The 22,354-nt window shown below is 44.9% G+C and overlaps 2 protein-coding genes across 6 annotated transcripts in view; one reads left to right on the top strand and one right to left on the bottom strand.

Annotated features, from left to right (window-relative positions):
• Positions 1-22,354, top strand: part of NUDT5 (nudix hydrolase 5) — a 28,237-nt gene that overhangs the window by 453 nt on the left and 5,430 nt on the right. For 3 of the 4 annotated variants that reach the window (XM_054660091.1, XM_001138070.6, XM_063780434.1), the window contains exons 2-6: positions 9,073-9,176; positions 10,444-10,511; positions 16,259-16,308; positions 17,493-17,600; positions 21,585-21,680. In XM_054660091.1, coding sequence (XP_054516066.1) covers positions 9,114-9,176; positions 10,444-10,511; positions 16,259-16,308; positions 17,493-17,600; positions 21,585-21,680 — 385 coding nt within the window. In that variant the 5' untranslated portion in view covers positions 9,073-9,113. Of the gene's footprint in view, positions 1-9,072; positions 9,177-10,443; positions 10,512-14,916; positions 15,012-16,258; positions 16,309-17,492; positions 17,601-21,584; positions 21,681-22,354 lie in introns of all 4 variants that reach the window. The other variant, XM_063780435.1, reaches the window with a different exon arrangement.
• The window catches only part of SEC61A2 (SEC61 translocon subunit alpha 2), a 67,211-nt gene continuing 46,523 nt past the window's right edge, over positions 1,667-22,354 (bottom strand). The window contains exons 12-13 of one of the 2 annotated variants that reach the window (XM_063780431.1): positions 17,093-17,221; positions 1,667-1,948 (exon numbers count right to left, since the gene is read on the bottom strand). In XM_063780431.1, the coding sequence (XP_063636501.1) occupies positions 1,891-1,948; positions 17,093-17,221 (187 nt within the window). In that variant the 3' untranslated portion in view covers positions 1,667-1,890. Of the gene's footprint in view, positions 1,949-15,046; positions 15,468-17,092; positions 17,222-22,354 lie in introns of those variants that run through there. The other variant, XM_016962635.4, reaches the window with a different exon arrangement.

The following is a 22,354-nucleotide window of genomic DNA, read 5'->3' as shown; positions in this document are numbered from 1 at the left end:
GTAAAAGGCGAGAGGTAAATGTGAGAAAGCAGAGGAAAGAGGAGTCTCCTTGGAGCGCTGAATTCGTTTAGTCTGGCCTCGCAAAAGTTGTCAACCTGGAAAAAACGCAGATTTTTATCAGTATTCCTGCGATGAGCGAATCATAAGACTGGAAGAATTCGAATCGAACTTGTACTATCGTTTTTTCCTTTGCTTCACTCCTGTCACCCAGCAAAGTTCAGTTTTGTTTGTTTCGTTAACAGAATGAGAAGTAACTAGCTGCTTTTATTTATTTATTTGAGACGGAGTCTCACTCTGTGCCCAGATTGGAGTGCAGTGGCGCAATCTTGGCTCACTGCAACCTCCGCCTCCTGGGTTCAAGTGATTCTCCTGCCTTAGCTTCTCTAGTAGCTGAGAGCGCGCGCCAGCTAATTTTTGTATTTTTAGTAGAGATGGTGTTTCACCATATTTGCCAGGCTGGTCTCGAACTCCTGACCTTAGGTGATCTGCCCGCCTCAGCCTCCCAAAGTGCTGGGTTTACAGGCGTGAGCCACCGCCCCGGGCCTACCAACCAGCCGCTTTTAACCCCTAGTCGTGTCGCTTACCACACGAGCTTTAGGCTTGCGCGAGGCATCTATGTCTAAAAGTATCTCCTTAAATGTACATTCTTCCTGGTTCACCTAAGTAGTTTTAAATTAGAAACATCCCCACCGACTGCAGGCCTCTTCAGAAGGGTATTCCTTAGAATAATAAACAATTATCTGCGTATTTTGAGTTAGAAACTCTTCCCCCCAGGAATATATACATTGTTTTAGGTTGTGTTTTGTTTTTCTCAAAAATGTTACTGGCTAAGTGGCTAGTTGGAAGCAGTGCTTTAAAGAATACATTTTCAAAGCAGAGGTAAATAGATTGTAATGTTGCAGAGTATGTTGGTGGGGGTTGGACAGTCATGATTCATTTATGCCTTGATCCGGAACTATGCAGTCCTTTCTGATTTGAGGGAAAGAAGCAATATTGTATATATGTCTGGAGGGTGGTGCCAGAAAGACCTAATGGCAGACAGGAGCGGTCGCTCAAATAATTGTTCTGATTTGACTTAGAAAGTAAAAAATTGCAGCGGAAGGAGATGTTAGCATCGATGGGGGATTTATTTAGGTCAGATGTTTTCTAATGAAGATAGGAATGAATGTACGGAAGAGAATAGATCCCGGGAACATAGCCCTTCTGCGAGGAGCAGTACTTTAACAGCCCAAGAAACATTTGAGCATAGGCCGGGCGCGGTGCCTCATGCCTGTGATCCCAGCGCTCTGGGAGGCCGAGGCGGGCGCATCACCTGAGGTCAGGAGTTTGACCAGCCTGTCCAACATGGCGAAACCCCGTCCCTACTAAAATATCAAAAATTAGCCGGGCGTGGTGGCGCATGCCTGTAGTCCCAGCTACTCGGGAGGCTGAGGCAGGAGAATCGCTTGAATCCGGGAGGCGGAGGTTGCGATGAGCCGAGATCGCGCCACTGCACTCCAGCCTGGCAACAGAGCGAGACTCTTTTTTTTCCGTCTCGGGAAAAAAAAAAAAAAGAGTGTAGAGATTAAGGCAGTTGCAAAGCTTTAATATAGAATTGCAGTTGTGTGTAGAAAAGCAGCTAAGTTTGTAAGCTTAAATATATAGATACTACAGGGAAGGAATTTTTATAGATACCTTTTATTCAGGCAGTATACTTTAGAAGTGTGTTCAGTGACTTTTTGGTATTACAGTTGGTTTTAAGTAACTTGTTACACATTTAACCAGCATCAAATAAATTGACATTATACATAGGAGATGCTCAAATACTTTGAATGGATACAGCTAAATGAGGGTTCACTGTATTTTAACCACCGTGGTTGTCTTCACTAAGCCATGAAGTCATTGTATTCATCAAGTTTCTCCAATAAAACCTTTCAACAGTGGAAGTAGTTGCTTTTTCTCCTGCATGCTGAAAAGTCAGTAGTCATGTGATTATGGGGGAGGAGATTTATTGTGCAATTCCTAATGAAGTAATGAAAAAACACATTTCTTTCTCTGAATCCATAGCATGACTAATCATCCTAGATTAAGATTTTCACCTGTCTGCTGGTTTTCTTCATCTGGATGTCTGCTATCACCTCAAACAAGTGTGTACAGATTTGAGCTCTGCATCACCCCTTTTTTCTTCCGATGTCCCAGTCTCCCTTAAAACCGTCTTCGTGGAAATTAAATGTCACTTTGCCACGGCTACCACTCTACTCCAGACCTGTTATCTCCTGCCTGGACTATCTTTACAGTGTCGTTACTATACGTCTGTAACCAATTCACCTTCCCAAGGGTCATTACAGTCAGTTCACTCTTGCTCAACCAGAATTAAATGTGAGGATTATAAACCACCTGCTAAATGATTCCTGGAGATCACCAAGTAGCATAATTTCAGTAAACATTAATTCCTCCCTGCCCACCCAACTGCCACACCTGAAGAGAATGAAAAAAAAAAAAACCCATAAGTGAATTCAATTGTGGGTACCCAAGTTTTTTACCATAAATGGCACAAAAGAAGGATACATCAGAATATTATCCTTTTTTTTTCTTTTGAGACAGAGTCTCGCTCTGTCGCCCAGGCTGGAATGCAGTGGTGCAATCTTGGCTCACTGCAACTGCTGCCTCCTAGGTTCAGGCTTTTCTCGTGCCTCAGTCTCCCGAGTAGCTGGGACTACTGGCGTGTGCCACCTCACCCAGCTAATTTTTTGTATTTTTAGCAGAGACGGGGGGTTTCACTATGTCGGTTAGGCTCGAACTCCTGACCTCAAGTGATCCACCTGCCTTGGCCTCCGAAAGCGCTGGGATTACAGGCATGAGCCACCGAGCCCGGCCAGAATATTATCTTTTAAAAATAGAATTTAAAATTTTTTAACTATGACCAAAATTATTAAATATAACTACAAATTATTTGATTCTTTGTTCCTTCTAAATCAAGTGACTTTTCTTTGTAATTATTCTGCCAGAATGTAGATTGCCACTTTAGACATGCCCAATTTGATGCCTGACTTTAACAAGACAATCATAAAGTAAGTTATTACTGCAAAAAAAATTGATCCTCTCTCCCACTTAATTTCTTTTCTTTTCTTTTTTTTTTTTTGGAGACAGAGTCTCACTCTGTCACCATGCTGGAGTGTAGTGGCATGATCTCGGCTCACTGCAACCTCCACCTCCCTCGTTCAAGCGATTCTCCTGCCTCAGCTCCCCACTTAATTTCTTTCAAAGTGCTTTGTTGATTTCCCTATTCAATTATTAAACTGTTCCAAGTGCCTGACCCTCTTTTGTCAGTCAGAGGCTCTGCTTATGATGTGGGCTCCTGCATCTTGTATTTGGTTGAGTATTGTTGATATTAACAATATTCATCTTTTATCAGGGAGAGACCTAGCCAACATACAATTTCTTGTTAGGATTTTTTGCTTCACTTTGCAGCCTCAGCAGATGGCCGGGATTCGGGTACGGTGATTGAGTAATGAGCCTCAGTGCCAACTGCAGAACCAGGCTTTTGAGTTCATAGTTTAACTTCTGGAATCTAAACTCCCACTTAACTCTTTATGCAGCTGTTGTTACTAATACTGGCATACTGAAGTTGGTGAAAAATTAATCACTTCCTCCCTTTCTGTAGAGGGCTGTACTTGCTGCCTAACCCCAAAATTAGTTTATTTTGGTGTTTGTTTTTTCATTTTTTACATAGGATCTCACTATGTTTCCTAGGGTCATCACGAATTCCTCAGCTCAAGCGATCCTCCCACCTCAGCCTCCACAAGTAGCCGGGACTATAGACACATGCAGTGCATGGCACTGGCCCCCAAAACTACCTCATATCACAACAGTAATTTGTGCCATGCCAGTTAGCTTTGTGTGCTTTGTTGGCCTGCAGTTTTGGGGGCAGAGATCCAGCCAAATCTGTGTATGGCCTTAGAAATGTGTTCGCAAATCATCATTATATGTGGAGTTGTTTTGGGAGTTTTGTGGTGGTGGTGGTTTTTCCTTTGTGGTTTTTTTTGTTTTGTTTTGTTTTTGTTTTTGAGACGCAGTCTTGCTCTGTCGCCTAGGCTGGAGTGCAGTGGCGCAATCTTGGCTCACTGCAAGCTCCACCTCCCGGGTTCATGCCATTCTCCTGCCTCAGCCTCCTGAGTAGCCCGGACTACAGGCGCCTGCCACCACGCCTGGCTAATTTTTTTGTATTTTTAGTAGAGATGGGGTTTCACCATGTTAACCAGGATGGTCTCGATCTCCTGACCTCGTGATCCACCCACCTCGGCCTCCCAAAGTGCTGGGATTATAGGCATGAGCCACTGTGCCCGGCCTTTCCTTTGTTTTTTAAAGGAGAAAGTGGAGGAGGAGCTTGAGAACCACAGAGCTCGCCATACACTCAGAATTTCTCACCCTTGCCCCGGTGTCTCTGCCTTTGTTCATGTGGTGTCTTCTAGTTGGAATGCTTTCCCTGCACTCTTGGTCTCTAAACCATGTCTTCACATCAAACTATCTTTTCAAAATCTTGGCTGGGCGTGGTGGCTCACCCCTGTAATCCCAGTGCTGTGGGAGGCCGAGGTGGGTGGATCACTTGAGGTCAGGAGTTCGAAACCAGCCTGGCCAATATGGTGAAACCCCCGTCTCTACTAAAAATGCAAAAATCAGCCGGGTGTGGTGGTACAGGCCTGTAATCCCAGCTGTTCAGGAGGCTGAGGCAGGAGAATTGCTTCAACCTGGGACGTGGAGGTTGCAGTGAGCCGAGATCACGCCATTGCACTCCAGCCTGGGTGTTGCAGCGAGATTCAGTCTCAAAAAAAAAAAAAAAAAAAAAAAGGCTTTATCATTTTCCTCACTGCCTCCCAAGTGGATGTGTGTGTCCCTCCTTTAAAACATCCTGGTGTGGTGGTGTCTCTGAGGCGGATCTTTGCCCCAGATGTGCTTGCTAAACTGTAACGTGCTCAAGGGCAAGCATAGTGGTCAGTGTGCACTGAGTATATACACAGACGTTTCCACTGCTGGTGCTCTCGAAGCTAGTTAGAGACTTCTGCCTGCCACTGTGCAAGACGTCTAAAAATCTTACAGCATTTCCCCTCACTAGTGTTTGTTTTATGCTCTGGAGAATTACACATCCAACACATCCTAGACCTTCAGTGTTCAAACTGAACTGAGTTAAAACGATTTATGAGAATTAAAACAGCTTGTGACTTTAAAGACTAAGGAAAATCATAAATGAAATTGTAGAACACTCGCCGGCGCGGTGGCTCACGCCTGTAATCCCAGCACTTTGTGAGGCCGAGGCGGGCGGATCACGAGGTCAGGAGATCGAGACCATCCTGACTAACACAGTGAAACCCCGTCTCTCCTAAAAATAAAAAAAGTAGCCAGGCATGGTGGCAGGTACCTGTAATCCCAGCTACTTGGGAGGCTGAGGCAGGAGAATGGCATGAACCCGGGAGGCGGAGCTTGCAGTGAGCGGAGATCGCGCCACTGCACTCCAGCCTGGGCGACAAAGCAAGACTCTGTCTCAAAAAAAAAAAAAAAATTGTAGAATACTCAACAGCGTGTACATGTATCTTTTTCATACCATACACATATTGGCAATATGCAAATTACCTTAAATTCTAACTAATGAAGTGGATAAAATTTATATCAAAGTTTGCTTTTAAATCTTGAAATAGCGTTGAGTCAGTTAAGGCAAACTCCGTTGCAGTGGTGGAGACGCTGGCTTACAAAGCATGGAATTTAAAGCTCATTTCTCGTTCTTTCTGCAGCATGTTGCTGGTAGTGACTGGCCCCCGAATGGCACTATTTGGCTTCTGCTTTTGAAATGGTGCTAAAAACAACATTCCTTTTCTGTTTCTAAAAATTTCTGAGGTACTTTTACAGTCCTTCTGAAATGTTTGGGAATCTCATAGTAAAGAATATGCTTTTGAAATAGCTCATTTTTGTCATTCACGGAATCAGTGGATTGCTGCACAATACTGTTTCCCTTTGAGGCTGATTGCATTCCAAAGAAATACTCTCTTTTAGCTGCCAGGCACGGTGGTTCACGCCTGTAATCCCAGCACTTTGGGAGGCTGAGGCGGGTGGATCACCTGAGGTCAGGAGTTCGAGGCCAGCCTGCCCAACATGGCGAAACCCCATCTCTACTAAAAATGTAAAAATTAGCTGGGCGCAGTGGTAGGAGCCTGTAATCCCAGGTACTCGGGAGGCTGAGGCAGGAGAATCGCTTGAATCCGTGAGGCAGAGGTTGCAATGAGCCGAGATCATGCCTTTGCACTCCAGCCGGGCGACAAGAGCGAAACTCCATCTCAAAAAAAAAAAGTTTACCTAATAAATTATCATCTATGGTACTTTCAAAGGAATAAGTGCCTGTTTTCTTAGTAGGGCTGCAGGTTTCAATATGCTAATGTCTGTCTCTAAATATTTAAACTTCTACGTGGTTTACTTCCTTATTGCTTTCAGGTCTCCATTCAGAAGTCACCAAATTAAACAGGCCTTGCCTGATCACTCCGTGTAGATTACTCTTCCCCTCTTCCCCCCACTTCTCATCCTTTTTAATCTTTCTTCATGAAACGCTGAGTCACTTGACATAAATTTTGTGTTCTTCCTCACTGTTTTTCCTTTCTCCTCACTGGAAAATGAGGTCCAGGGGAGTGAGGGTCTTTGTCCCTCTCACCACCACTTTTTTTTTTTTTTTTTTAGATGGCGTCTCGCTCTGTCACCAGGCTGCAGTGCAGTGGCACGATCTCAGCTCACTGCAACCTCCATCTCCTGGGTTCAAGCCATTCTCCTCCCTCAGCCTTCCCTGTAGTTGGGGCTACAGGCGCACCCCACCACGTCCAGCTAATTTTTGTATTTTTAGTAGAGACAGGGTTTCACCATGTTGGCCAGGATGGTCTCCATCTCTTGACCTCGTGATCCACCCGCCCTGGCCTCCCAAAGTGCTGGGATTGTAGGCGTGAGGCGTGAGCCACCGCGCCCGGCCTCACCGCCACTTTCCTAAAACATCATCTCACCTTTCACAGGTTGGCCACAAGGGTTACCTATGATAGTCAATCAGATATTTGATTTGTAAAGGCACTTTATGAATATTCATACAGTTGGTTTTGTTATTGATTGTATTTTAGAATAGGGAAGCTTGCTGTCTTGGGGACAAATTGAAGATCAGATGGGTAGTATGATCACTTTGGGTCCCAGAAGAAACAAAGAGCAGACTCACTTTTTCCTTTAGGACAGTTGGGAAGAGAGTTGATGCTGGGTGGGCTGTATTTTCTTTGAAGCCGAAGTTAGGTGGGGTAGGTTAGAGAACCATGGAACATAAGAGTGCAGTGGTGTGATCTCGGCTCTCTGCAACCCCCAACTCCTGGGTCCAAGTGACCCTCCTGCCTCAGCTTCCTGAGTAGTGGGACTACAGGTGCCCACCACCATGCCCGGCTAATTTTTTTATTTTTTATTTTTGTGGAGACAGGGTTTTGCCATGTTACCCAGGCTGGTCTCAGACTCTTGGTCTCCCAAAGGGCTAGGATTCCAGGTGTGAGCCACTGTGCCTGGTCCAAGTAACAGTTCTTAAAAGAAACAACAGAGAAAACACAGGGGAGGAAATTATCAGTGAAGTCGTTCAAGAAAAAAATTCCCTGTAAAGAAGCATAGTAAGAAGTTTCCAGATTGAAAGGACCCACTTGACTTCCCGGTACAATAACATCGACATGAAAGTGACTAACTACAAGCTTCCAGAGGAGGAAGACAGGTCACATGGCAAAAAGATCAAGAATAAGAATAGCTTTGGACTTCTCAACAGCAGCACCAGAAGCAAGACAACTAAGCAATGCCTTAAGTTTCATAGACAACTGGCTTTGGGTCTATAATTCTATATACAGCTGAATTAACAACCATGTGTGGGTAAGAAAAAAAGACTTTGACCTTCGGACAGGCAAGGTCCGAAAATGAAGGAATAAAGAAAGAGGAAATAATAATATACAATAAATGGGATAAGGGCCTACTCTTTTCATAACAGAACTTGTAGTACTACTCGATCCTTTCTCTGCAACTATGACTTTGATACATGCTGAAACTTAAAAGTAAGTGGGGAGGTGGGTCCAGTGGCTCATGCCTGTAATCCCAGCACTTTGGGACACCGAGGCAGGAGGAGGATCGCTTGAGCCCGGGAGTCTGAGACCAGCCTGTGAAACATAGTGAGACCCCACCTCTACCAAAAGTTTAAAACATTAGTTGGCTGTGGTAGCATGCACCTGTAATCCCAGCTACTCAGGAGGCTGAGATGCGAGGAGCACGTGAGCTTGGGAGGTAGAGGCTACAGTGAGCCATGATTTCGCCACTGCACTCCAACCTGTGCAACAGAGTGAGATCTTACATCTCAAAAAATAAGTAAGTTTAGGTGTAACAGATGGATAAAAGACTGAGAGGTGGGCATGGAGAGTGGTAAATAATCTTTCTTCTGTCTTCCCTTGGAAAGAGTTTAAGATTCGGAGTCAGAAAAATCAGGCTGGGCGCGGTAGCTCACGCCTGTAATCCCAGCACTTTGGGAGGCCAAGGAGGGCAGATCACTTGATGTCAGGAGGTTGAGACCAGCATGGCCAACGTGGTGAAACCCTGTCTCTACTAAAAATATAAAAATTAGCCAGGCCTGGTGACGTACGCCTGTAATCCCAGCTACTCGGGAGGCTGAGGCGCGAGGATCACTTGAACCCAGGAGGCAGAGGTTGCAGTGAGCTGAGATCGCGCCATTGCACTCCAGCCTGGGCAACAGAGTGAGACTCTCTCAAAAAAAAGAAAAATCTGATGAAGAAGGGTGGCCTCTAAGTGCCTAGAACAGGCATGGCAGGAGCTTGGCTGGTGTGGCTGAGGGTGACTGGGACTGCTGTCACTTCCTTCCTGGCTAATCCCCGGGCCTCCCTGTTCACATTTCCACCTGCGGCAGTTCCCTCACATACTGAGACAGGCAGCGTTGATGGTAGATGAATTTTTGGCCGTTTAAGTACTTTGACTAGTGTCCTGTGGACGAATGTTTAATTCAGAAAAATAATTTTAGCCTGAACAAATCTCATTATCTTGCAGGGTGAACTTCTCACCTGAGGGCTGTAAAGACTCGTTTGAAAATGGAGAGCCAAGAACCAACGGAATCTTCTCAGAATGGCAAACAGTATATCATTTCAGAGGAGGTATAACTTGTTTTTCACTTTCCTTTCCCTCCCCCACATAAATCTGAGTTTAGCAGAAATATATAGACTGTTGTTACAATGGTGGTCTTTCATTCTTGAAGACAGTTGTAAAGATTTTTCCTACTCCCTTTTTTGGGCTCGGGCACATTTTGCTCTTGTGTGGGAGGAGTAGTGTGTCTCTCTGTGTATTAGTGAAATTGAGACTCTAGGAGATTTGGGCTCTTAACAGAAAAATTCTTAATCCTTCCTATGTTTCCCTAGATAGAAGAAGAAAGAATATATGCATTTGCGGACTCAGATATTTCATATGTAGTTGTCACAACTTGGCTGTTGATGGCCTAACCTGAGTGTTTAAGAACAATAAAAACCTACGTTGTTAATTGTAGTCTAAATTCCAGTGAATTCTAGAACCAATGTATGTCTCTGTGTTATTCAATTTAGCTTTAAAAGTCTCTTCCTGCAGGAACCATTGCAGTGGATAAATTTTAAATCCTTCATCTTGGAACTCTGATCTTGACACCTTTCTGGAATTCCTTTTGGTTTAAAATCTTTCCATGTTGTCTGTGAACAGATCTGCTGAAAATGATTAGGTTGCTGCTGGCAAGAAGTGAAAGATAGGATAGTAGGAGAAAGGCTACTGCTTTATACGCAGTGACGCTTTCCTCTCAGTTCAGTATAGTGCCGTAGGTAAGTTAGTCTCCAACACCAGAACTCCCCAGTGTCTAGGCAGAACGAACCTGGGGTGTCCATCTGTGGTTGGGTGGGAAACCCACGTGTCATGATAGGAGATCCAATCCCGGACCTTGTTTCCCCACAGTCCGCCTTCCTGTGTCATCACTGACAGGAAAAATACCAGTGTCTAGAAATGGCCATTTCTACATATGAAACTCACCTGTGTGGTATGCACCCAGGTCAGGGGACAGACCATCAGGAGCGTCCCAGGACACCCTCACCCCATGTGCTCCCTTCCAGTTACCTCCATGCCCCACCCCTTCCCCCAGCCCCCAGGAGTTTTTAGACTGTCATTTCTTTTCACCTGTTACTACTACCACCAAGAAATTTCAAAAAGAAGCAGAAGTGCCCTTTAAAAAAACAACCCTGAATACCTACCTACTCTGAACTGAAAAACGTGCCCACAGATTATTGGGAAGGAAACATGATTATTGGGAGTCTGGGGAAGGACAGAGGAAATGTGAAAGAAAAACCCTTTTAGATAAAAACAACTTGGTTTGAAAGTTTCCCAACTTATTATCTGATATCCTTTTAGTTAATTTCAGAAGGAAAATGGGTCAAGCTTGAAAAAACAACGTACATGGATCCTACTGGTAAAACTAGGTAAACTTTTTTTTTTTCTTACAAAATGTTCGTTATTTGGGTTCTCAGGTTATCTGTTGAGTGTTTTGCATAAACTTTGATGTTTTCTTTTTTGTAAACTCTGTTTTAAATAATCTAATTTAGCTGTTTTTCCAGTGTTAGGATGTTTGGATCATTTATAGTTGCTGAATAAAATTGGGTTGTAAATGTGTTACAATAACTAATCAGAAAACTATTTTAATACCATTCTCCCTAAGTAGACAAGTGTAGACCTAAAACTTTTGGGCCAAACCTAATTTAAGCTGATAAGGTGACAGAATAATTAACAGTACATGTTGCTTCCTTCTAGTAAAATCTGTTTTTAATTTCTAAATTAGAAGAAATAAAGAGAAAACAACAACATTGCTAATTTTGAGGTACCTGCCTGCCTCATGGAAATGCAAATTGGGAAAAAAACATTTTGTACACCCTATTTCATAGTATGTGTCAGTAGCCCTAAAGATACTGTACCCTTTGACCGAGTAATCCCAGTTTTAACAAAGTGTTAAGGGCCAGGTGTGTTGGCTCACGCCTGTAATTCCAGCACTTTGGGAGGCCAAGGGTGGGGGCCGGGGCGGGGGGCATCGGTTGAGGTCAGGAGTTCAAGACCAGCCTAGGCAACATGGCGAAACCCCATCTCTGCTAAAAATACAAAAAATAGCTGGGCCTGGTGGCCCTGTAATCCCAGCTACTTGGGAGGCTGAGGCAGGAGAATTGCTTGAACCCGGGAGGCGGAAGTTGCAGTGAGCTGAGATCACACCACAGCACTCCAGCCTGGGTGACAGAGTGAGACTCTGTCTCAAAAAAACAAAAACAACAACAACAAAAAGAAAGTATTAAGTAAATTAGTATTCAGAATTAAATTTATGTATAGAAAATGTTCACCAAAATTTTAAAAGAAAAACTGAAAGCAACCTAAATATCTTAAAAATAGGAAATGAATTGTTATAGTGTATTCCCTTGGCAAAATCTCTGCAGCCGTCTAAAAAGCAGACTCTGAAGACAACCTAGCAATATGGGAAAAGCTCCTAAGTTGATAACAAAGTAGAAAAGTATGTATATGCTTTTCAAACTCTGCCAAATAACGTGTAAGAAAAAGCCGGTAGGAAAATTATAGCAAAATGGGAAAAAAGCTGTGTGGTTAACCTTTTTTCTTTTCCTTTCCAGATTTTTGCATAGCAATCTTTTGATATTATAAACTATAAGAAGAAAATACTATGAAAATTAATTTTTTACTTAGTGAAATTTAAATGGAGTACAACAGAATGAGGATGAAATTTAGTAACCAGATCATGTGATAAAAATTCATCAATATGAAAACTCCATTTGCAAAGTGATCCAATAAGAGTACATGATTTCTTTGTGATGAAATAGATCGTCAAGATGCAAATACATGGGCTTGCCAGTCATCTGAACAACTGTGATTATATCTACTAAACTAGCAAAGCCCTTAGTAAGGCCTAACGTGGGAGAGCTGTGGGAAACATGTTAGGAGATAGATAGCACTGCTGAATTAAAACCCAGCAGTAAGAAAGCTAAGCACAGTATGATCCATCGACCATGAAAGACTGTAACTCTTCACTTAAGATGGCAAGTGAGTTTGATATGGAAAACTAAATGTACAAAATAAGTAGGGCCCAAACCCGATACAGAAATGTGGCAAGGCCCAAGTCTTAGGGAGCACCATATGTTCAAATGTATTTATATTTGTGAAACTATAGAGAGGTTGGAACCCAATGTATAGTGATACAGTTTGATTCTCTTTTGCCTGTCAAATTAAGTTTATAACACAAAACGTAGCCCTCAATTCTAATGAGTCTAAACATGTGTTTGAGGCCAAGCGCAGTGGCTCACGCCTGTAATCCCATTACTTTGGGAGGCCAAGGTGGGTGGATCGCTTGAGGTCAAGAGTTCGAGACCAGCCTGGCCAACATTGTGAAACCCCGTCTCTACTAAAAATACAAAAATTAGCCCAGCGTGGTGGCAGGCGCCTGTAATCCCAGCTACCCCGGAGGCTGAGACAGGATAATTGCTTGAGCCCGGGAGGAGGTGGTTGCAGTGAGCCGAGACTGCACCACTGTACTCCAGCCTGGGCGACAGAGCGAGACTCCGTCTCAAAAAATAAAAATAAAATAAAAAGATGTGTTCGCGCCAGCTCATCTCTTCGCCTGACTGGTCTTCTGCCCTTTCTGCATTTCCTAATCAGGGATGTACATCAGAATCATATGGGGACTTTTCTGAAAATACGACGAAATCTCACTTCAGAATATCTGTTTCAGTAGATTGGGAGTAGGCTCTAAAATCCACCAAACTACCATATTTATAGCATGGTCATGTCCATTCTTCCATACATAGGGTTTTTTTCCTGGCCTCTGAAGAGGACTTATGTAAAGCACTAATATTTTATACCAGAATGTCACCCTTTGAAGAATGAGTCTTTGTACTTTCCAGTATGCCACGATGTATAATTTATAGGATGTGTTATCTCTGACCTGATATAAAAGCCTGTGTGTACAGGTTGAGCAGCCCTAATCTGAAAATCTGAAATTCAAAATGCTGCAAAATCCAAAACCTTTTCATTGCCAACATGATGCCCCATCTGGAGAATTCCACACCTGACTCTGTGTGACAGGCTGCAGTCAGAACACAGGCATACAACACAGGCATTCAGTGTCCCCCCAGGGGAAAAGGAACCCTCCCCTTCAGCTCAGCTATATCCTTCTTTTTTTTTTTTTTTTTTTCCCCGAGACAGAGTCTTGTTCTGTTGCCCAGGCTAGAGTGCAATGGTGTGGTCTCAGCTCACTGCAACCTCTACCTCCCTGGTTCTAGCAATTCTATCTCAGCCACTCGAGTAGCTGGGACTAGAGGTGCATGCCACTGGGCCTGGCTGATTTTTGTATTTTTAGTAGAGGCAGTGTTGTTGGCCAGGATGGTCTGAAACTCCTGACCTCAGGTGATCCACCCACCTTGGCCTCCCAAAGTGCTAGGACTACAGTCATGAGCCACCGCATCCGGCCATATCCTTTTTTTTTTAAATTTATTTAATTTTTATTTTTTTAGTAGAGACAGAGTCTCACTATGTTGCCCAGGCTGGTCTCGAACCCCTGAACTCAAGCAGTCCTCCTACCTTGGCCTCCCAAAGTGCTGGGGTTTCAGGCGTGAGCCACCACACCCGGCCCGATATATCCTTTGCACGCACACGGCGACTTCCCTCCGCAGGCACTCCCACAGAGGGTCATGAAATGGCATGTGTGCAGGCCGGATGCCCAGCAGCAGTTCCCCACAACACCCTACACAGGGCTGAGACCTATGTGCATGACTCATTGTGGGGTTCTTTGGCTTACTTCCTGCTCTGTGGGGTAAAGATACTGTTCAAAATGTCAAAAAGGCCTGCATGACACCCAGAGGGTAAGGCAAATATTTCAAAATCTGAAAAACCAAACTCTGAAACACTTCCGGCCCCTCGTTTCAGGTAAGGAATACTCAACCTGTACAGCTGTCACTTGGTGTCTGTCGGGGTTGGTTCCAGGACCCCCTGCAGGTACCAAACAAAATCCACAGATGCTGAAGTCCCTGATATGAAAATGCAGATACTCAGTATGTATTTGCCTCTAACCTATGCACATCCTCCCACGCACTTCATCTCTAGAGTAATCACAGCACCTAATACAATGCAAATGCTGTGTCAACAGTCGTACTCTATTGTCTAGGGAATAATGGCAAGAAAAAGTGTGGACGTGTTCAGTATAGATGCAATTTTTTTCCTAAATATTTTCAGTGGGTGGTTGGTTGAATCCATGAATGCGGAACCCACGGATATGGAGGGCCGAGTCTAAGAGAAAATAGCAGCTAGTGAATCCTATGTTCCACCGTCTCATTCATGAAAGGGGATGTGGGGTTAATTTTAGAAATATAAAAATATTCCAGTAGTGTTGTGTCTATTGACATTCAAGACAGTGCCGAAGTCACCCTCTGACCCTCCCGCCTCTTGTGTTGGTGAACTAGAGGGAGGAAGGCCAACAGGCTTTCCCATAACAAAGGAGACTAGGAATAGGATGATCTCACTGGAAGCAGAATCCTAAAGCTAGAAGAGGTTTTGGAGAAAACATACTCATTCCTGCTTTTTACAAAGGAGGGAAGAGCCTCAGGGAGGCTGGAGCTCTGGGCTTAGCTGGTGGGCAAGTAGAGACGAAGAGCTGACTTCCAGTCAGCTGTGCATCTCACAGGCCCTTTGAAGTTGTTGGAGCTCTCACTGGGCAATCTTATTCCAAGATTTCTTATCAATGCGTTTCTGTTTTATTGCTGGTGATTTATGGCTCGTTACTGCTTGTTTCCTTCACCTTAACCACGATAATGATGCTCCTCTTTTTGTTTCCCTTATTCCTAGTGTTTGGGATGGGACCTTCAGTGCTTTTCCCAGCACTGTCTTCTTCAGTCTTTAGGACTAACCTTAGGAGGCAGCAGAGAGAGCTATGCCAAAAGGTGTTCATCTCTTGCAATCTGTATGATTTACTTACCAGCATTGCTTGTTGGTCAGCTCCTTGCTACTAACAGGAATGTTGGGCTGCTGTGAGTTGTCATAGAAGTCTGTTTGATTTTCCTGTGTTCATTTTGACATATTTGGCCTTCGGAATTTGGGTACAATGCTGAAAGACCTACAATTTCCAGACAGTCTTTTTGTTTTGTTTTTTAAAAAGCAAATTAAATATTTGAACAGTTTTAATGAAAATATGACAAGGTCCAAATTTTAAGGACAGCCGGATAGGAAGCATGAGCAGGAGGGTTCCGAGGAGGATATCTTGCAGCTCTTACTATCGAGATGCAGGTGGTAACTCCTTTTTATCCCAAGCCGCAGAGCCACCCACGTGTTTCACTTCCTTTAAAAGAGATCCTAAAATTGTTTGCTTCTCCACTCTGGTCTCTTACCACTGCTTTTTTCTGTTGTAGGGAGAAGAGAGTGAAGGGAGAATGTTCCTTTTATGCCTCGCCCCTTTAAACTGCATAATTGTGTCAGTAACTGGGTTTCCTGTACAACTGTGCCCCATGTTCCAAGGCCAGAAAGTAGAATAGCACAGATGTTACCCAAAAGCTGAGTTGGGTAACAGTCAGAAACCAATAGCTAACCAGGAATAAAGCCATACAAGAGAGCAGGACTGTGCTGTTACTCAGCCCACTTTTTCTAGATAAGATCTCACACATGCAAAGTAGGGCACTTGCCTACATTTAATAATTCTTCCATTAATAAATGGGAAGGTTCTACCTTCTTAAATTGTGTGTTTTAAAAATCAAAATGATATGAAAATCTCAATAGTTCACGTTGTCCATAGTAGCTTTTGTTCCTAGAGACGGGGTGAGTCTTTTCCTATGGCTTCATTTGCATTACCTGCTTATTAATCTGTCACTGGCTGTGCTCCTTGCCCAGAGACATAGGATCCAAACTAAAGTTTTCTGAGAAAGCGGCAGCTCACATGCTTAGCAGGCTTTCTGTTTCGGGGGCACCCAGAAGGTGAGGTGTAGGGTGGCAAGAGTTTTTGTTGTTAATTTTCAGAAGCTATAGGAAAGCAGAATTAGCTTCTTTAATGCAGACGTTTATTGCTGTGGTCTTCTTGACCAGTATCATGAGTACATTTGCATGCATTGCATTTAAGAAGTTCTGGTTGTACAGAGAAAACCTAAGAAAATTCTCTTCTTTAGCACTAATGACTTTTTTTTCTTCTCTGCCTGAACAGAACTTGGGAATCAGTGAAACGTACAACCAGGAAAGAGCAGACTGCGGATGGTAGGAGTGCAAACCTATTCCAACCCTTTAGAAAGGAAGTTAGCACTTGTGATCGTAAGAGGGTTTTCAATGGAACCAAGTTAACTTCTATTAGGATGTTGTGTCTTTAAATCTCCGCTTAGGTTTTGCCATACTGTGTAACGAAATTAAGCTTTCTTTATAAGTAACTTCTGGCTTCTGTTATCTAAGCCCAAAACAGTGTTTTTGAGGGGAAGTTGTTCTAATGTTTATAACTAAATGTAAATCAATATAGTTTGAAGCCACACCTGTGTCTAGACGTGTTATGACTTCTAGAAGTCCTTGTGTCCTGTTGGAAGGATCTAGATGAGAGGCTTTAGTTTGGAAAGTTACTTGGCACACCTTCATGCTTATGGACCACTTGCTTTACAGGTTGATGAGGACACGGAATTAATTGGGCAAAGCCTATTCCATTCACCCTCCCCTCCAGACACGAATGCCTTGACTGCAAAGAGCCTACAAACAATCCTGAGAATCACTATGGTCGAGGGGAAGTTGGGCACTAGGCTTTTCTTATTTTTCCATTTAGTTTTGGTTTCCATTTTTGCTGGAAGCAAACAGTAGCCGTGCTGCTGCTGCTGGCTTCACAGATAGGAAGCTGTGGGGAGCCAGGGGACCCTCCTGGGTGCTTTGTGTTTTCTGAAACCCAGTCGTTTTTGTTTTTCTTAGGTTTTAATGAAGCCCAAGTAACTTGAGAGGAAAGGTCTTTTACCCTAAAACTGGAAAATCAGTCTTGCTAGCATTTATTGCAGACAGTGGAACTTACTTGATTTCTTGCTCAAAGTTGACCCAGGAGCACAGGGATGGCTGTGGCCTCACCAGTGGTAGGGCTGCCACACGCTGGAAAGTGGTTCTGTGGAAGGTCAGTGTAGTCAGAAACCTTACATCCTTGACCCTGTAGGAAATGTTTCATTTTAGTTCCGATTTTAGTTTTAAGAAACTGTGACAATTAAACAGCCTTTTTGTTTAAAAAAGAAAGTGTAAACAACATGGAAGTGATGATTTTTAATTACATTTTTAAAATAGCTTCCAATATTAACTGCCAGTATTGTAGATTAAAACGGAGTTTCTTAAAGTCTGGGGTTTTCATTAGCTTGCTCTAAACAATGTGCTGGCATTGCTGACCTCTCATTAGGGATTTCCTTGGTTCCATTTCCTGGTGACAGGTGTCGCGGTCATCCCTGTGCTGCAGAGAACACTTCACTATGAGTGTATCGTTCTGGTGAAACAGTTCCGACCACCAATGGGGGGCTACTGCATAGAGTTCCCTGCAGGTGAGTCACTCAACATCGAATTGCTTCTTAGGGATGTTGGCCTGAACCAGGGTAAAGCCTGAGAACTGCAAAGCTCAGCTCTGCAGTTTTTAATCTGTCCTTGCGGTTTTAAGTAAAACTAAACCATTTCGTAGCGAGGCTCCTCCAGGCCCCCAGGACACCCCAACAACCCTCTGAACCCGTGAAGGCGACACAAGGCCACCTCGCACCCATCCCAACCTCCTCTTGGCAATGCTGCCTCCAGCCTTTTTTGTTTGTTTTTGTTTTGTTTTGTGAGATGGAGTCTCGCTCTATCACCCAGGCTGGAGTGCAGTGGCACGATCTCAGCTCACTGCAACCTCCGCCTCCTGGGTTCAAGCAATTCTCCTGCTTCAGCCTCCCGAGTGGCTGGGTCTACAGGCACCCGCCACCACGCCCGGCTAATTTTTTGTATTTTTAGTAGAGACAGGGTTTCACCGTGTTGGCCAGGATGGTCTCGATCTCCTGACCTTGTGATCTGCCTGCCTTGGCCTCGCAAAGTGTTGGGATTACAGGCGTGAGCCCTTGCACCCTGCCGTCTCCAGCCTTTTGAGTAATTGCCCTTCCCCTTCTCAGCTTATTTGATTGTTTGTCATTAGCCATCTGCTAATGGAAATTTCCAATGATAAGTAGGCCAGGCTTTTTTTTTTTTTTTTTGAGATGGAGTCTCATTCTGTCGCCCAGGCTGGAGTGCGGTGGCATGATCTCGGCTCACTGCAAACTCCGCCTCCTGGGTTCAAGCGATTCTCCTGCCTCGGCTTCCCGAGTAGCTGGGATTACAGGCGTGTGTCACCACACCTGGCTAATATTTGTATTTTTTGTAGAGACAGGGTTTCACTGTGTTGCCCAGGCTGATCTCAAACTCCTGACCTCAGGTGATCCACCCACCTTGGCCCCCCAAAGTGTTGGAATTACAGGTGTGAGCCACCACGCCCAGCCTAGGCCAGGCTCTTAACTCCAAGAAATGTGAATGGAGAAGACGGTTTGCTCTGCTGTGCGGAAACAGGCCAAGGAGACTCTTCATTTCAACTAGAATATTTTTCTTGCACAGTAATTAAAGCTCTCCAAAATTTATTGCCCTATATTATTGTAGGACTTTATTGGATTGTTCCCATCTAAAGAGATTAAATCTCATCTATTTGTTATTAGTGGTATACGTTTTATTATTATTATTTGAGACGGAGTCCTGCTCTGTTGCCCAGGCTGGAGTGCAGTGGCACGATCTCAGCTCACTGCAGCCTCCACCTCCCGGGTTCAAGTGTTTCTCCCGCCTCAGCTTCCTGAGTAGCTGGGATTATAGGCATGAGCCACCACACCCGGCTAATTTTTGTATTTTTAGTAGAGATGGGCTCTCACCATGTTCAGCAGATTGGTCTCGAACTCCTGACCTCAGGTGATCCACCCACCTTGGCCTCTCAAAGTGCTGGGATTACAGGCCTAAACTCCCACACCCAGCCAAAGTTTTATATTTTAAAAGGCTAGCTGCTGGTAACACATGGTTAACAACTATCATTTTTCTCATTTCCTCACCATTTTACTGAAGGCTATTTAATTACCTTTTTTTAAATTTTTTTATTTTTTGAAATAGAGTTTTGCTCTTGTTGCCCAGGCTGGAGTGCAATGGCAGGATCTCAGCTCACTGCAACCTCTGCCTCCCGGGTTCAAGTGATTCTCCTGCCTCAGCCTCCCGAGTAGCTGGGATTACAGGCATGTGCCACCACACCCGGCTAATTTTGTATTCTCAGTAGAGACGGGGTTTCTCCATGTTGGTCAGGCTGGCCTCGGCCTCCCAAAGTGCTGGGATTACAGGCGTGAGCCACCACGCCTGGCCAGGCTATTTAATTACTTGTAATACTAACGTGAATAAATTCTTCTCTCACTTTTTCTTTTTTCTCTGAGATGGGGTCTCTGTTGCTGAGGCTGGTGTGCTCCGGCACCATCACAGCCCATTGCAGCCTCAACCTCCCCAGGCTGAGGTGATCCTTCCACCTCATTTTTCGTATTTTTTGTAGAGATGGGGTTTTGCCATGTTGCCCAGGCTGATCTCTAACTCCTTGGCTCAAGTGATCTGCCCGCCTTAGCTTCCCAAAGTGCTAAGATTACAGGTGTGAGCCGCCATGCCCGGGCTGTTTTTTTGAGACTATGTCTAGCTCTGTTGCCCATGTTGGAGTGCAGTGGCACAATCACAGCTCACTGCAGCCTTGACCTTCTGGGCTCAAGTGATCCTCCTGCCTTGGCTTCCTGGGTAGCTGGGTCTGCAGGCATGCATCACCGCATTCGATTTTTAAATTTTGTGTAGAGATGGGGTTTTGCTTTGTCACCCAGGCTGGCCCCAAACTCCTGGCCCCAAGCGATCCTCCTGCCTCAGCCTCCCAAAGTGTTGGGATTACAGGCATGAGCCACCACACCCAGCCTGAGTTTTTCATTATTTTATTTTATTTTTTTATTTTTTGAGACGGAGTTTCGCTTTTGTTGCCCAAGCTAGAGTGCAGTGGCACAATTTCAGCTCACTGCAACCTCCGCCTAACAGGGTCAAGCGATTCTCCTGCCTCAGCCTCCCGAGTAGCTGGATTACAGGTGCGCACCACCACACCTGGCTAATTTTTTGTATTTTTAGTGGAGACAGGGTTTCACCATGTTGGCCAGGCTGGTCTCGAACCCCTGACGTCAGGTGATCCGCCCACCTCGGCCTCCCAAAGTGTTGGGATTACAGGTGTGGGCCGCCACGCCCAGCCTTATTATATTTTTTAATTCCTTTCAGGAAAAAGAGTCTGCGTTGCTGCTCCCTTCCTCTTCCTTGGCCTCTCTGTTCACTCCTCACAGTGGCCATGGGAGTCCCCTAATGGCCACCAGTTTGCTCCTTTCTGGCCTTTCATTCCCGGGCCTCGGTGTTTTACTGTGAGGGAGGAAGACAAGACAGGTGATGCTGTCAGCATCCTACGTGTGAGGAAGCAGAATATGAGCAGGCTTCCTGTGCTGCAGCCACACAGCAAGCTCCCAAGCCTAAGCCAGTTGGTCACCACCAAGTCACATCTCCTCACAGATGCTGCCCGTGCTGTGCAGAGCAGCGTGGAGATGGTCGTGAAGGCTCATGATGGATCTGGGTCTGAATAGGACGACTGGATGATGCCTTCAGAACCTGATTCATCTGCTCAGAGTTTTATTCTTTCGCCTTTTTGTTTCTATAAAAATTCCAAGCTGGGCACAGTGGTTCATGCCTGTAATCCCAGCACTTTGGGAGGCTGAGGCGGGTGAATCACTTGAGGCCAGGAGTTCGAAAGCAGCCTGGCCAACATGGTGAGACTAAATACAAATTAGCCTCTACTACAAATACAAAAATTAGCCGGGCATGGTGGTGTGTACCTGTGGTCCCAGCTACTCAGGAGGCTGAGGCAGGAGAATCGTTTAAACCCAGGAGGCAGAGGTTGCAGTGAGCCAAGATCACACCACTGCACTCCAGCCTGGGCAACAGTGTGAGACTCCATCTTCCAAAAAAAAAAGAAAAAAAAAAAAAAGAGTTCCAATCCTCAGGTTTCTCTGTAAGACCACTTTTCACAGTGCTCCGATTCTTCTAGCGTAACGCAGCAGCAGGTGTGTTACAAGAATGAGGGGTTCAGCTGGGCGCAGTGGCTCACACCTGTAATCCCAGCACTTTGGGAGGCTGACGTGGGTGGATCATGAGGTCAAGAATTCAAGACCAGCCTGGCTAAGATGGTGAAACCCCATCTCTACTAAAAATACAAAAAATTAGCTGGGTGTGGTGGCACGCGCCTGTAATCCCAGCTACTCCGGAGGCTGAAGCAGAGAATTGCTTAAACCTGGACGGGTGGAGGTTGCAGTGGGCCGAGATCGCGCCACTGCACTCCAGCCTGGGCGACAGAGTGAGACTCCATCTCAAAAAAAAAAAAGGAGGGTTTAAAGAACCGGATTTCCCGCTCCCATCACACCAATGATTTGGACTTGCAGGTCTCATAGATGATGGTGAAACCCCAGAAGCAGCTGCTCTCCGGGAGCTTGAAGAAGAAACTGGCTACAAAGGGGACGTTGCCGAATGTTCTCCAGGTTGGTATTGCTTGAAAATTCACCAAGTGATGGATTCCTCCGTCTGGGAAGGGATTGATTATTTGGGTGTTCTTTACGCTCAGAATTCACTGAAGAGAAATCACAGATTAGTACTGGTCACCAAGTGTAAGGGAATCTCCCCTCCCAGGAGGAAACTGGAGCCAGAAGGGCCTGAAGTTGGGGGAGAATTAATGAAATTAAATTGCCTTTTGGCTGGATGTGGTGGCTCATGCCTGTAATCCCAGCACTTTGGGAGGCCGAGGCAGGTGGATCACCTGAGGTCAGGAGTTCGAGACCAGCCTGACCAACATGGTGAAACCCATCTCTACTAAAAATATAAAAATTAGCCGGGTGGCGCACACCTGTGATCCCAGCTACTCGGGAGGCTGAGGCAGGAGAATTGAACCCAGGAGGCAGAGGTTGCAGTGAGCCAAGATCACGCCAGTGCACTCCATCCTGGGCAATAAGAGCAAAGTGAAACTCTGTCTCAAAAAATCAATTGCCTTTAGGAATTTCCTACCCCCTGAGTTTTATTGCTCACCCGTCTCATGCATGTGCTACCCTCATCACTGGAAGATTTTTTTGAGTTTGATGTGGTGAAGGGATTTTACGACTTGACAGTACCATCTAACCCCGCAGACCTAGCAAGCTTGACTCGAGAGCTCTGGGGAGAG

Source organism: Pan troglodytes, chromosome 8 (assembly GCF_028858775.2).
Source record: "Pan troglodytes isolate AG18354 chromosome 8, NHGRI_mPanTro3-v2.0_pri, whole genome shotgun sequence".
NCBI classification, from domain to species: Eukaryota; Metazoa; Chordata; class Mammalia; order Primates; family Hominidae; genus Pan; species Pan troglodytes.
The sequence above is the reverse complement of the archived record's forward strand: the minus strand, read 5'-3'. Positions and strand labels throughout refer to the sequence as shown.